Source organism: Betta splendens, chromosome 3 (assembly GCF_900634795.4).
Source record: "Betta splendens chromosome 3, fBetSpl5.4, whole genome shotgun sequence".
In the NCBI taxonomy this organism is placed as follows: domain Eukaryota; kingdom Metazoa; phylum Chordata; class Actinopteri; order Anabantiformes; family Osphronemidae; genus Betta; species Betta splendens.
In genome coordinates this window covers 10,599,000-10,612,637 of record NC_040883.2, presented here as the reverse complement: position 1 = coordinate 10,612,637, position 13,638 = coordinate 10,599,000, and the positions used below count along the sequence as shown (strand labels likewise).

The 13,638-nt window shown below is 46.2% G+C and overlaps 4 protein-coding genes across 7 annotated transcripts in view; all 4 read right to left on the bottom strand.

Moving 5' to 3' along the window:
- Positions 1 to 13,638, bottom strand: part of LOC114852390 (mucin-2-like) — a 68,437-nt gene that overhangs the window by 20,953 nt on the left and 33,846 nt on the right. The window lies entirely within an intron of this gene.
- LOC114852380 (high choriolytic enzyme 1-like) lies at positions 1,376 to 3,894 on the bottom strand. Its single transcript, XM_029144725.3, has 9 exons — positions 3,452 to 3,894; positions 3,326 to 3,368; positions 3,191 to 3,241; positions 2,919 to 3,050; positions 2,620 to 2,737; positions 2,117 to 2,295; positions 1,958 to 2,039; positions 1,764 to 1,889; positions 1,376 to 1,671 (listed from the first exon to the last, which is right to left on the bottom strand). The coding sequence occupies exons 1-9, from the start codon at positions 3,575 to 3,577 to the stop codon at positions 1,665 to 1,667; spliced, it is 864 nt and encodes a 287-aa protein (XP_029000558.1). The 5' UTR covers positions 3,578 to 3,894; the 3' UTR covers positions 1,376 to 1,664.
- On the bottom strand, positions 6,102 to 9,230 carry LOC114852379 (macrophage mannose receptor 1-like). Of its 2 annotated transcripts, none has more exons than XM_055507548.1 (5): positions 7,736 to 9,230; positions 7,495 to 7,664; positions 7,195 to 7,418; positions 6,810 to 7,108; positions 6,102 to 6,707 (listed from the first exon to the last, which is right to left on the bottom strand). In XM_055507548.1, the coding sequence occupies exons 1-5, from the start codon at positions 7,985 to 7,987 to the stop codon at positions 6,516 to 6,518; spliced, it is 1,137 nt and encodes a 378-aa protein (XP_055363523.1). In that variant the 5' UTR covers positions 7,988 to 9,230; the 3' UTR covers positions 6,102 to 6,515. The 2 variants fall into 2 exon arrangements, with proteins under 2 accessions (XP_055363523.1, XP_055363524.1); XM_055507549.1 differs by having other exon boundaries at positions 6,539 to 6,729.
- Positions 9,816 to 12,063, bottom strand: LOC114852382 (high choriolytic enzyme 1-like). 2 transcript variants are annotated; one of them, XM_029144727.3, is made up of 9 exons: positions 11,911 to 12,063; positions 11,785 to 11,827; positions 11,643 to 11,693; positions 11,370 to 11,501; positions 11,073 to 11,190; positions 10,568 to 10,746; positions 10,409 to 10,490; positions 10,208 to 10,332; positions 9,816 to 10,111 (listed from the first exon to the last, which is right to left on the bottom strand). In XM_029144727.3, coding segments are annotated over exons 1-9 (858 nt in total). In that variant the 5' UTR covers positions 12,037 to 12,063; the 3' UTR covers positions 9,816 to 10,109. The 2 variants fall into 2 exon arrangements, with proteins under 2 accessions (XP_029000560.2, XP_029000559.2); XM_029144726.3 differs by lacking the exon at positions 9,816 to 10,111 and having other exon boundaries at positions 10,200 to 10,332.

Here is a 13,638-nt window from a genome sequence, read left to right as displayed (position 1 = left end):
ACACACAAACACTTCTGTGTAAATCATGCCTCCACACTAATGTGCCACCTTTAAAGGTCACTATTTGAAAAGGAACCGTTTCTTTTTTGCTGCTGTTCACCTCTTGACACATTCCTGCCTTCTGAAACCTGGAGAGGCATTAAACGAGCGCTGCACTGACCCCAGAGCAGCTGAGATGCTTTAATCAACAGTTACATCCCACAACTCTTTAAAGAAAGAGCTTCGCTGTGCCTGGTCGCCGCTAAACTTCTTTTTATCCGGGGAGTCAGAAGCTTCTCTTGAACGTGTCTTGCCATCATTGTCTTGAGTGGAGACCCTTCCCCTGCAGTAGCTGTGGCCTGATACCACAGACAGGCCTCACAGAGCAGCGTGTCCTGCTTTGTCTGCTAATCCCTGGTATTCATGTTGCTTTGTGGACGTCTTAGAAACCCACGGATCACATGAGCTGAGCACTCATGTAAAATTGAACAGGAGACTTTTCTGCCTCTTGTCCAAACACACAAATAAACAGTCTGCCTCTGTGGGATGATGCTGTTTGCCTGAACACACTCGATGCTCGCGGCGCTACACGGGAGGCCGTCTCTCAAAATAAACCCTTCTGTAGAGAGCCACTTTCTGCTGGCGCGAAGATTCGGCCTAATTTTAGTTTTTCTTGGAGAAGCGACGAGTGTGAGCTGAGCTGGGAAACCAAGTGGTGACTCACTTCAGTCTAATAAAGAGCAGGAGGACGTGATCTTTTCATGTGCTCAGCGTCGGCTCCCAGGTGAAGGATGACGTCTGCCCGGCTGCAGGTCTCTTCACATTCTGAGGACGTCTCCTGCAGCACAAGGTCACGTTTAACATCCTGTCGCCTTCACACAGACGTTGGACCAGTTTGAGGTTGGGAATTTTGTTTGTTTTATGAACTGGCCCAGGCTTCATCCCAGAGTGGTCTATTTTAGGATTGTCAGTCAGCTCAGGCTGATGAGCAGGACCGGTTCCGCTAAGCCCATCAGACGAGCCACTGTTCAGTCACTCAGGTGTGAGTGGAACTGATGGAAAAATATCTTCGGCCTGAAAGTGACCGGAGCTTTTCTGTTTGTTTCTCGATTCTTCTTCCCTGCTTCAGTTCAGAAGTAAAGTTTAAATATCTGTGCTAATGATCCTTCCGGCATCTCTGAACCCCTAGTTAACAAAAATGTAATAAATGCATCAGTCCAGCGAACGATGCTGAACTGAGAAATGGAGAAATGCTGCCATCTTCTGTCACTTTCACTGTCACACCCTCGTTGTTTTTGTGTTAATGTTTTTGTGCTTTACACAAAAGCTGTGATGATGCAAGAGGCAGCGCTTTACCAGTCAAGGCTTCTATGTCTGTGAATAAACACTTCAGAGATTCTGCTTAAAGCCTATTTAATTATTAGTGATGCACAGAAATCTAGTTTAAAGAGAGAAGCGTTTCACAAACTCTGACCAACAAACTGATGCCATACCTGCAAGATCAAACCATGATCTGTAGTCATGGTAACACAATTCATCTAGTGATTATAAAATACACACAAAGACCAGGCAGAAGCAGAGTCTGAGCTGGAAGCGGCCGGAGCCCAGACGTCACGTGGTGCAGCTGCTGTTTGTGCTGAGCTGAGCTTCATCGTATTCAGAGCTCCACCCTTTTCTTCCTTTGTTTAAATCCTGTTGGGGAAAAACAAAGGACGATAACGAGCTTGAGGTGAAATGTTCACATCCTGTTGTTTCTCTGCCGAGCTGCTGGGTTTGGTCTTTACTTAGAGCAGTAAAGCCTGTTGACTCGAGCAATGTCGTTGTCGTTCATCTCCGTTGCGCTGCCGAGGATGAGGTCGGGGTTGGTCTTGGCCGTGATGGTTGGTTTCCCGTTGATGGAAAAGGCGAGGCTGGAGGAGGAAGAGGACCTTGATGAACTGCACTGAGCTCATGGTTTTGTCTCTTACTCAACACTCACTTGTGGTATTGCATGACAGAGTTGTAGTCGTAGGGAGTGTAGAGGTTGTAGGTCTTCAGCTTCTCAAAATTAGATTTATCTTCTGCAGAGGGAGAAAAAACACACTTTTATCCTCTGACTCACTAACTGACCTCCTCCTCACTTCAAGTGAAGACCCACCTGACTTAATATTCTCCCAGTGGATGTCGACGTAGGTGTCTCTGTCAGAGCGTGTTTGCTCGTGGTGGAAGCCGAGCGCGTGCAGGACCTCGTGCTGCACAGTTTTGACGTGCACACAGCTGCCCTTCTGCAGGGAGATCTGCTGCATCTCACGCTGTCGGCCCACGGAGGACCAGCACCTGCCACAGGGAGCGTGGTGAGTGTGTGTGTGTGTGTGTGCGCGTCCTTGCGGTTACATCAAAGTGGGTCCCAAAATCCATTTTTTTCTAAGTGGGGCCCTATGGCCACTTGTGGGGCCTTTGCCTGGGCCCCACAACTTTATAGGCCTTTTTGAGGGTAAAGATGTGATTTTAGGGCTGAGGTTAGAATTTGGATCAGAGCAAGGGTTAGACGTCTGTGTGTGTGTGTGTGTGTGTGTGTGTGTGTGTGTGTGTGTGTGTGTGTGTGTGTGTGTGTGTGTGTGTGTGTGTGTGTGTGTGTGTGTGTGTGTGTGTGCCTCTGACCCCTTTCCAGAGAATAATTGGATGTAGTCTTTTTCATCACTTCTCCAAGTGAAGCGGATGCAGGTGGACTTTTCGAAGCCCATCAGCGCCTTCATGATGACACGCACCTCAGCTCTGGCTACAAGCAGAAACACTCTCACACGTCCATCATAAACAGTTCACAGTAACAACAACAAGCCAGTCTTCATCTTCAGCTTCAGCTAAAGTGACAGGATCCTAGTCTGGTGATTGTAAACATCATTCTGTACGTGCCGGCCTTTTGTTGGACTCGTTTTTTTTTTCATGTATGAGACACTTACTGAAGTTGTTGGAGATCTCGATGGGTACGTATACGTAGGCTCCAGTTTTGGGCCACATGCATTCGGACTTAACGCAGGGATCAGCATTCCTCATCCGGCTCGGCATAATGTCTCCGTGGATCAGAAACTTAGCTGCAAACCAAATATGAATATTCAATCTGTTGTCTTTATCGTCACTGCTGCAGAAACTTTGCCCTTCATATTTTATTTAACTGATTTCCCATATAAATCTCTCCTTCGGGTCTGTTTCTTGTAGAACCGTGTTCTCTCACATATGTTTCTGTTGGCCTTTGTGATGATTTCAGAGACGTCCAACATCTCATCTGGAGACAAAAGGAGAAAACATTTTGCGTGTAAATCATCAACATGTCAGGTGAGAACGGAGACCAGACACGGCCGAACCCTACCTGGGAGCAAGAGGAGATTCTCACTCTGCAGCGGTTTGCAAACCTGCAGTGAAAGACACAAAGATGCACAATTAAATTTTTTTTCCATACTTCTCTCCTGATTCATGTGAATACGGCGTGTGTTACCAAGAACATGGGCGTCACAGACAGCAGGAGGACGACAAACAAAACCCGAGTCATCTTGGAGCAAGCAGAGGTGAGAAATCTGAAATAAGTCAGAAGCCGACGTCTGATGCTGAAAGAGACGGGCATCGCTCCCTTTTATAGCTGAAGTCTGTCCTCTGTCATCAATCATCTGTCGACATCGTGTTCATATAAACAACAAAGTAAGATACTTGGTCTTAATGTAGGAAGGAACTGATCAGTGATGGAGAAAGAGTTCAGGCGCTTTACTGAACGATTGTGAGGTTGTGTATTTGTCGAAGGCCAAACACCTGAACAGCTTTAGAATATTATAGTGCAGGTGTGGGTTCATGCCAAGAGAGCAGGATGTGTAACTCAATGATCTGTGTTAAACTGACTCTTATCTGCTGTGAATTCTTTGAACAGCGTTGTCGAACCTATTTCCCTTTGGCTTTAAGAACTTTTGATTTCCTCAGTGGAGCTTCTCAGTCGTACATGTTCTGTCTTTTAGGTCACATTCTGCATGTTAATCAGCCACCGCTGTTCCAGTGGAGCCTCAATGATGCAGGGACTTTGTATTTGTATTTCAATAATCTACGGGGCACAGGCCTTACCACATCATGTGGCCACGGTTTTATAAGAAGGGAAGCCAGGTTGCATTGCACAGCCCTATTGCATACATTACTTTTGTTAAATACAGTATGTAATTTGATCTACAGAAAAGTGTAGAAACATAAATATGAGCAAACAACAGTTGCAAGAGGTGATGGATCACCGATGAATGCTTTTCTTCAGGCTTCGTAGCCCATTGTTAGCTTGGCTGCTGGCGACCTTCCCACTGGTGTCATCCCCGCTGTGACGGCAGCATCTCAGGGTGCAGAGCGTGGGAGAACATGTAGACTCCACACAGAAAGGAATCACTACACCAGCAGGTCCAGAACCAGTTTGATGCACAGTCAGGTGAAAACATGGTGATGGATGCGGTGACCTGCAACCTGCAACGGTTTCCCTTTCAGTGGGTTCCAGTGAACGAGCAAAGAAGGAAGTTGCAGACATGTTGGCATGTTTCAACACGGCACCGTGTAGAAACATTTTTATGAAAGCATCTTTCCTCACAATGGTTGTGGTTGCACCACTTCAGGTGAAATCCACATAATTCAATTCAATTCAATATATTCTTATATAGCCCCAAATCAGACCTTACACAACTAAACCCAACAGATACAGATCCTACATACAACAAGCCTTTAATTACAAGTCACAGCAACCAATTGGCTCCACAGCCAGCGCCTTGAGGAACCTCAATAGTAGTTTGATGTGACTCGAGCAGCTGAGCTTCCTTCAGTTGTTGAAAGACAAGTAAATTGTGTCACTCTGCATTAGGATAAGAATTAAGTTTTGCATTTAGTAACTAGACAGTTGTGATGATCCACCTCCGGAGAGAGAATGTTTGTTACGTGATCAGAGGAGCAGAAAACCTTGAAACATAACTTCCGTGTCAGTCGCGTTTACTGAAACACTGGACTCCTCGCCTAGAAATCAGAAGTGATATCTATGGAGTCAAATTAGCGTAACATTAGATTTGTGCGCACGTTATTTTACTTGTAAATTTAGCCACGATTTGTGTGTAATTTTAATGCTCCAAATTATAAGTGTACAGTAAGCATGTTATAGCCCCACTAAGTCTACAAGTACAAAGCTGGTTACGCACGCACATATCGGTTTATGGATGAACAAATCTAATGTGACCCTAATTTGATTCCATAGAAATTACTTCTGGTTTCTAGGTGTGGTTGCACCTGGACTTCTGCAAATGCAGCATGAAAACGGAAACACATCCAATGCATCCAAACAATGAAACGCAGGTACAGTAGAGGTAAAATGTCACTGATCCGTCTGTGCCTCAGGTTTGTAGAGATGAACCAACGTCATGGCTGTGTAATGAAGTAATACGTTTTTTTCTATTTTCCAAATGGTTGATTTTATTTTAAGATGAAATTATGTTGTCATTTTTATGTATCAGTTAATAATTTCAATTCGTATTCGTGAATTTTATCTATTATCTGATTTTTTTATTTCGTCCACTCTAATACCTGCTGTACTGCACACCGCCCTTTTTGAACCCTTTTTGTTTACGTACTACCTTCGCCGTCTATCCTTTATGAGGTTGGGTAGGTGTGTGGAAAAACATGCTTCATTTATTTTCACATTTTCTTGAAGAAATCTGTTGTTTATGTTGCTGTGCATCATTTTACGCCCATTATATTACATTACTTGTCATTCTCGTAATAATTTGTTTAGATTTGTTCAGTAGAGTTTTTGGTTTATGAGGATTAGCTTGGTGACCTGAGCTCCCCGTGTTAGCATGTTAGCAAGTTTGTGTTTTGTTGTATTGTAGCAATTTTGTACATTTTATTTTTTTTTATTCAGGGAGCAGTGCAGTGCAGACACGGAAACATACATCTATATGGTTGTTATTTGTTTCCCGCAGGCATGGGTTTCGTTATTTCATTTTAGATTATACTCACCACCTTGTTTAAGCACCTTTTCAGCTTGTATGGCTGCCGTGTGGCGCCAACTTTGTAAATTACAGTATGTTAAGCTGCTTTTGCTGTCTCTCTGCTCTCACGTTGCTGCATGCATCAATGAGGGTAGGCAGCTGTGCACTGCAGACACAGAAACATACATCTACATAGTTGTTATTTGTTTCCTGCAGGCCAATAAAATAAAAAAAGTAAGTCCATTCTTTCTTACAGCTGCACTAAACAGCTGTGATCCAGATGTGCAGGAGTCACAGCAGCTGCCTGGACAGTGATGACTGGTATGAATGGGTTTAAATAGTTCGATAAATTAGTGTAATGTATAAATTGTACATTTTCAATGTTGCTACTGAATTATAGCCAATAAAATATGAGTGATCTATTTACTAATGCATCATTTATTTCCTCAAGTTTCAAATCAAGGATGAGTCTCATCTGGGTTTCTACCTTTTTACACAGGATCTAATATGAAAGAGCTGCTGTAACGACTCATTTGCATAAAGACAAAAGCAAACAATGATGGGACTTCACCCCTCGCTGTAGCACAGAAAGTTCTTCTCCTCCACACAGTCCCGGGCCTCCAGGCTTCCTGGATCGTTTTTAGAGAAGGCTCCACAGTGCAGCTCGGAGAGAGGGCAGCCAGGCAGGTCAGACAGCGTCATATCTGCCCCGTTCACCCAGAACCAACTACCAGCCAGGTACCGAAGGCCCGTCCACACCTGAGGAGAGCAAACCAGAGAGCTGTGTGCTCCCGCATGACGGTAAAGACTGTAATAGAGGCGCAATAAAAAAAAGCAAGCTCATTAGAGACCTGAACCCACCTCGTCTGTGTCGGCCTCCATCGCTCTGTCACTTATGTAGGTGTAGTCTCCAGGCTGCACGCTGACCAGCTGTGCGTTGAGTTCTTTGCAGTATTCCAGCGCCTCCTCCCAGGTCCGGTTCTCCTTCACCAGCAGCAGGTTGTCCACGAAGCAGACGAAGGGATAACGGGCCGAGCAGTTTTGGGTCGTCATGGTTTTGCTCACAGAGGAGATGGCGACGCAGTCCCCATTGTTCCCCGGCTGATTCAGGGCCCAGTTCCTGTAGTCGGACAGACCAGCGCTCCACGACCATGTTGCCCCTGAGGAGCAGACGATAGAAAAGAAACAGAGAATCAGTCTGAAGTGAAATGAGAGCAAACAGTGTCTGTGTTTGTGTTGACCTTACCGTCTCTGTAGAGTCCAGTCCAGACCGGGAAGTCGTGCTCACTGGAAGCTGAGTAGAGCTGATCGTAATTACTGATCACTGCCAGGTCCTGGTTCATGGTGCTGCAGTGCTGCTGAGCATCAGACCAAGTCTTTGTCTGATTAATGAATGTGTACTGGATTTCACCTTGTTCCATTGTGTAACAGATGAAGAAGTAATATTTCTCACAATCTGCCACATAAAACCTTTCAAAGACCAATAATTAGTTAATTCAGATGTTTGTGTCACAATAACGTGTTTAACAGATAACCAGTCACTCACCGTTTATCATTGGAGCTGACATAGACACATGCATCACCAGAGCTTGGTTTATTTCCTCCCCAGGGGGAGACTTGGTTTCCATAGTACCAGCTCCAGTAGAAGTTGGGAGTCTGCTGTCCGTCGATCCAGGCGTAGTAACTCTGCAGATACAAAGCGTCTGCGTCCGACTGCTGGTAGAGGATGAGCAGGTCGGTGTGTGGGGAGCTGACACACACACACACACACACACATACTGAATCACCTGTTCCTCAGTGAGACGATCAGGCAGGTGGGGTTCATACCGTCTGCAGAATGTCTGAGCTTCCTGCCACGTGTAGTAACTCTGGATGTATGTGAAGCTCTTCACCAACACTGAGCCCAGGCCAGACGCAGGAGCCCGGAGGAAGAGGAGGAGGAGGAGGACAGGTCCAAGGAGACGGCTCTTCATCTCTGCCTTCATGCCTTTGATGCTCGGTGAGTCTCCGGCTTGCGTCTCATACTGGCACTTTGTCATATTGGAGCAATCATTTGAATAGAAGACGCACTTACAGTATGTCAACGTTTGGTCCTTGTCGCTGCATCTTCAGAAATCATTTGACTGTGCAAATAAAGGGCAGATTTACCTACAGACCTGGAATAATATGAACATATGCTGCTGAGGAGCAACTCAGCACTAGGCAAATGACGTCTCCTGCAACTTTGCGCAGTTCAGTTCCTGTTTGGGTCGACATAAATGGGTAAGCCTGGGTTTGAGCTGTGGCTGAACGTCTCCTTGGCCTCTGGGAGCTGGGGACTGTACTGAATCGATAATTCTGGTAACTGTTTGGCCATTTCCTGTTTTATTTTGGTACTACTTGAACCCAGCTAGCCCTCAGTCTGTCGCACTATTCTCCGGGTTGTTTTTCATGCTGGGTGGAGACGTTTGTTTCGGCACCATGGACCTTGTCTAGTCAGGTTTGACCGAGAACTGCTGCTTGTGTCACGAAGGTCCTATAAAAGCTGTCACTGAGGCGCCAACCCCCGAAGTTTGGTTGAGTGCGGTGAATTGTCTCATGGACAGGCTCACGATGGACCCGGGTGACGAGCTGGAGCTCGCTCAGCGTTCCGTGCTTGCCAGACTCTGGTCCCCGCCCTCTTCCTGTTTAAGCCTCAGTCTGCTCTATGGCGGTTCTCAGTTGATGTCTCAACGCCAGCCTCACATTTCTTTACCGGCCAAGCCTCTGCTCCAGCCCTGCAGTGGTCTCCAGTTTAAGTACTGGAGCTGACGCTAACGTGATTCTAGCCAGTTCCAGCCACAGTGTCTTAGTCCACCTCAATCCCAGCTACCAAGCCACAGACTGTTGCTGCAAACTCTTTTCCTGCGTCTGCTGCACCCGGCGCCAAACCACGTCAAAGCTCCATCGCAGCAGTCGCGGCCAGTTCAAGCTCCTGTGCAGCAACCATGCTCAGCCCAAGCTACTGCTCTGGCGTCGGTTCTGTACCCACATCTGATCCCAGCCCTAGCACTGCTTCAAGTCAAGCTGCAGTTCAAGCTCCAGCCCAGTCTTCAGGCCCAGCCCTGGTTCCAGTTCTGCATGTTATGGTCTTCGTGTTCTGGTTCAGTATCGTAAACCAGCACAAGCCCTGCTAAGCTGTGTCGACCTGTTCATGCTCCTGTACGGCCTTCAAGTCCTGCAAGTAGTGTCTCACTTCAGTCTAATAAAGAGCAGGAGGACGTGATCTTTTCATGTGCTCAGAGTCGGCTCCCAGGTGAAGGATGACGTTTACCCGGCTGCAAGTCTCTTCACATTCTGAGGACGTCTCCTGCAGCACAAGGTCACGTTGGACCAGTTTGTGGTTGGGAATAGTCCATTTGTTTGTTTTATGAACTGGCCCAGGCTTCATCCCAGAGTGGTCTATTTTAGGATTGTCAGTCAGCTCAGGCTGATGAGCAGGACCGGTTCCACCAAGCCCATCAGACGAGCCGCTGTTCAGTCACTCAGGTGTGAGTGGAACTGATGGAAAAATATCTTCGGCCTGAAAGTGACCGGAGCTTTTCTGTTTGTTTCCTGATTCTTCTTCCCTGCTTCAGTTCAGAAGTAAAGTTTAAATATCTGTGCTAATGATCCTTCCAGCATCTCTGAACCCCTAGTTAACAAACATGAAAGTGTAGAATAGATGGAAAAAAATGCATCAGTCCAACAGCAGCGAGCGATGTTGAACTGAGAAATGGAGAAATGCTGCCGTCTTCTGTCACTTTCACTGTCACACCTCAGCTGAGCTTTACACAAAAGCTGTGATGATGCAAGAGGCAGCGCTTTACCAGTCAAGGCTTCTATGTCTGTGAATAAACACTTCAGAGATTCTGCTTAAAGCCTATTTAATTATTAGTGATGCACAGAAATCTAGTTTAAAGAGAGAAGCGTTTCACAAACTCTGACCAACAAACTGATGCCATACCTGCAAGATCAAACCATGATCTGTAGTCATGGTAACACAATTCATCTAGTGATTATAAAATACACACAAAGACCAGGCAGAAGCAGAGTCTGAGCTGGAAGCGGCCGGAGCCCAGACGTCACGTGGTGCAGCTGCTGTTTGTGCTGAGCTGAGCTTCATCGTATTTAGAGCTCCACCCTTTTCTTCCTTTGTTTAAATCCTGTTGGGGAAAAACAAAGGACGATAACGAGCTTGAGGTGAAATGTTCACATTCTGTTGTTTCTCTGCAGAGCTGCTGGGTTTGGTCTTTACTTACAGCATCGGTAAAGCCTGTTGACTCGAGCGATGTCGTTGTCGCTCATCTCCGTTGCGCTGCCGAGGATGAGGTCGGGGTTGCACTTAGCCGTGATGGTTGGTTTCCCGTTGATGGAAAAGGCGAAGCTGGAGGAGGAAGAGGACCTTGATGAACTGCACTGAGCTCATGGTTTTGTTTAATCGTCTCTTACTCAACACTCACTTGTCGTATTGCATGACAGAGTTGTAGTCGTAGGGAGTGTAGAGGTTGTAGGTCTTCAGCTTCTCAAAATTAGGTTTATCTTCTGCAGAGGGAAAAGAACCAGACGTTTATCCTCTGACTCACTAACTGACCTCCTTCTCACTTCAAGTAAAGACCCACCTGACATAATATTCTCCCAGTGGATTTTGACGTAGTTGTTTCTGTCAGAGCGCGTTTGCTCGTGGTGGAAGCCGAGCGCGTGCAGGACCTCGTGCTGCACAATGTTGACGTACACACAGCCGTCCTTCTGCAGGGAGATCTGCTGCATCTCACGCTGTCGGCCCACGTAGGACCAGCACCTGCCACAGGGAGCGTGGTGAGTGTGTGTGTGTGTGTGTGTGTCTAAGTGGGGCCCTATGGCCACTTGTGGGGCCTTTGTCTGGGCCCCAAAACTTTAAAGGCCTTTTTGAGGGTAAGATGTGATTTTAGTTTAGTTTAGATTTCGGATCAGAGCAAGGGTTAGACGTCTGCCTATAGTTGTGATGGTTAAGTTAAGGGGCTAGGGAAGGCATTATCCACTGCAAGTGTGTGTGTGTGTGTGTGTGTGTGTGTGTGTGTGTGTGTGTGTGTGTGTGTGTGTGTGTGTGTGTGTGTGTGTGTGTGTGTGTGTGTGTGTGTCTCCGACCCCTCTCCAGAGAAGAATTGGATGTAGTCCTTTTCATCAGTTCTCCAAGTGAAGCGGATGCAGGTGGACCTTTCGAAGCCCATCAGCGCCTTCATGATGACACGCACCTCAGCTCTGGCTACAAGCAGAAACACTCTCACACGTCCATCATAAACAGTTCACAGTTAGAACAACAAGCCAGTCTTCATCTCCAGCTTCAGCTAAAGTGACAGGATCCTAGTCTGGTGATTGTAAACATCATTCTGTACGTGCCGGCCTTTTGTTGGACACGTTTTTTTTCATGCATGAGACACTTACTGAAGTTGTTGGAGATCTCGATGGGTACGTAGACGTAGGCTCCAGTTTTGAGCCACTTGCATCCGGACTTGACGCAGGGATCAGCGTTCCTCATTCGGCTCGGCATAATGTCTCCGTGGGTCAGAAACTTAGCTGCAAACCGAATATGAATATTCAGTCTGTTGTCTTTATCGGCACTGCTGCAGAAACTCTGTCCTTCATATTTTATTTAACTGATTTCACATAAAAAATCTCTCCTTCGGGTCTGTTTCTTGTAGAACCGTGTTCTCTCACATATGTTTCTGTTGGCCTTTGTGATGATTTTAGAGACGTCCAACATCTCATCTGGAGACAAAAGGAGAAAACATGTTGGGTGTAAATCATCAAACATCAACATGTCAGGTGAGAACGGAGACCAGACACGGCCGAACCCTACCTGGGAGCAAGAGGAGATTCTCACTCTGCAGCGGTTTGCAAACCTGCAGTGAAAGACACAAAGATGCACAATTTAAAATTTTTTCCATACTTCTCTCCTGATTCATGTGAATAAGGTGTGTGTTACCAAGAACATGGGCGTCACAGACAGCAGGAGGACGACAAACGAAACCCGAGTCATCTTGGAGCAAGCAGAGGTGAGAAATCTGAAATAAGTCAGAAGTCGACGTTTGATGCTGAAAGAGACGGGCATCGCTCCCTTTTATAGCTGAAGTCTGTCATCAATCATCTGTCGACATCGTGTTCATGTAAACACCAAAGTAAGATTCTTGAAAAGCCTCAGGAAGGAACTGATCAGTGATGGAGAAAGAGTTCAGGCGCTTTACTGAGAGATTGTGATGTTTTGTACTTGTCGAAGGCCAAACACCTGAACAGCTTTAGAATATTATAGTGCAGGTGTGGGTTCATGCCAAGAGAGCAGGATGTGTAACTCAATGATCCGTTTTAAATGGACTCTTGTCTGCTGTGGATTCTGTGGACACAGCAGCGTTGTCAAGCCTATTTCCCCGCTTTAAGAACTTTTTATTTCTTCAGTGGAGCTTCTTGGTCTGTCTTTTAGGTCACATTCTGCATGTTAATCAGCCACTGCTGTTCCAGTGGAGCCTCAATGATGCAGGGACTTTGTATTTGTATTTCAATAATCTACATGGCACAGGCCTTACCACATCATGTGGCCACAGTTTTATAAGAAGGGAAGCCAGGTTGCGTTACACAGCCCCTGGTGACAAATAACAAATGCTCCTAATGTCTAAAAATTATTAGTATGCATTGCTTTTGTTAAATACAGTATGTAATTTGATCTACAGAAAAGTGTAGAAACATAAATATGAGCAAACAACAGTTGCAAGAGGTGATGGATCATTGATGAATGCTTTTCTTCAGGCTTCGTAGCCCATTGGTCCCTTGGCTGCTGGCGACCTTTCCACTGGTGTCATCCCCGCTGTGATGGCAGCATCTCAGGGTGCAGAGCGTGGGAGAACATGTAGACTCCACACAGAAAAGAATCACTAAACCAGCAGGTCCAGAACCAGTTTGATGCACAGTCAGGTGAAAACATGGTGATGGATGCGGTGATCAACCTGCAGCGGTTTCCTTTTCAATGGGTTCCAGTAAACAAGCAAAGAAGGAAGTTGCAGACGTGTTGGCATGTTTCAACTCGGCACCGTGTAGAAACATTTTCATGAAAGCATCTTTCCTCACAATGGTTGTGTTTGCACATAAATCCATTCCTTTCCATTCAATTCAATTCAATTTTATTTCCCATATCACAAATCACAACAAGGTTATTTCAAGGCACTTTTCAAGGTAAGGTTTAAGACATAACACAACTAAACCCAACAGATCCCACACATAGCAAGTCTGTTTTACAATTTACAGCAACCATTGGTTTGACAGAAACACTTGGCTCCACAGCCAGCACCTTTAGGAACTTCAGTAGAACCAGATTGCAGCATTTTGTTTGTCGCTTACAGATCATTTAAAAACACTTTTACTCTTGCATGCTGAAGCTCTCGGACCCCTGCTGTCGCTTGGAAGGAAGCTTGCAGGATGACGGTGTCAGAGTGACGCGTGGGAAGCAGATCAGCAGCTGGATGAGGGCGCGTGGCTGCTGCTGCTGCTCAGTCCTGCCTCTGCTATTTTCTGCCTTCTGGGTCCTGGTTCGGCGCTTCATTCCAGCTCTCCTCTTTCAAGCCTGTGCTGCGCTGCCATCCAGCTGCCTCCTTCTCTGGCCCCCTTGACTCGGAGGACATCATCACTTCTTATGGGCCTCTGGATGCATCTTGTTCCGACGCTG

Excerpts from the sequence above, each read along its gene's own strand:
- LOC114852380 (XM_029144725.3), bottom strand. The coding sequence starts at position 3,577 with ATGCCCGTCTCTTTCAGCATCAGACGTCGGCTTCTGACTTATTTCAGA. Across the intron at positions 3,369-3,451 it reads CTGTGACGCCCATGTTCTTG|GTTTGCAAACCGCTGCAGAG; the intron begins GTAACACACGCC and ends CTTTCACTGCAG. Across the intron at positions 2,296-2,619 it reads CAATTATTCTCTGGAAAGGG|GTGCTGGTCCTCCGTGGGCC; the intron begins GTCAGAGGCACA and ends TCCCTGTGGCAG.
- LOC114852379 (XM_055507548.1), bottom strand. The coding sequence starts at position 7,987 with ATGACAAAGTGCCAGTATGAGACGCAAGCCGGAGACTCACCGAGCATC. Across the intron at positions 7,109-7,194 it reads GACTGGACTCTACAGAGACG|GGGCAACATGGTCGTGGAGC; the intron begins GTAAGGTCAACA and ends TCTGCTCCTCAG. Across the intron at positions 6,708-6,809 it reads TGGAGGCCGACACAGACGAG|GTGTGGACGGGCCTTCGGTA; the intron begins GTGGGTTCAGGT and ends TGCTCTCCTCAG.
- LOC114852382 (XM_029144726.3), bottom strand. The coding sequence starts at position 12,036 with ATGCCCGTCTCTTTCAGCATCAAACGTCGACTTCTGACTTATTTCAGA. Across the intron at positions 11,694-11,784 it reads GAATCTCCTCTTGCTCCCAG|ATGAGATGTTGGACGTCTCT; the intron begins GTAGGGTTCGGC and ends TTTTGTCTCCAG. Across the intron at positions 10,491-10,567 it reads CTGGGAGAATATTATGTCAG|AAGATAAACCTAATTTTGAG; the intron begins GTGGGTCTTTAC and ends TTCCCTCTGCAG.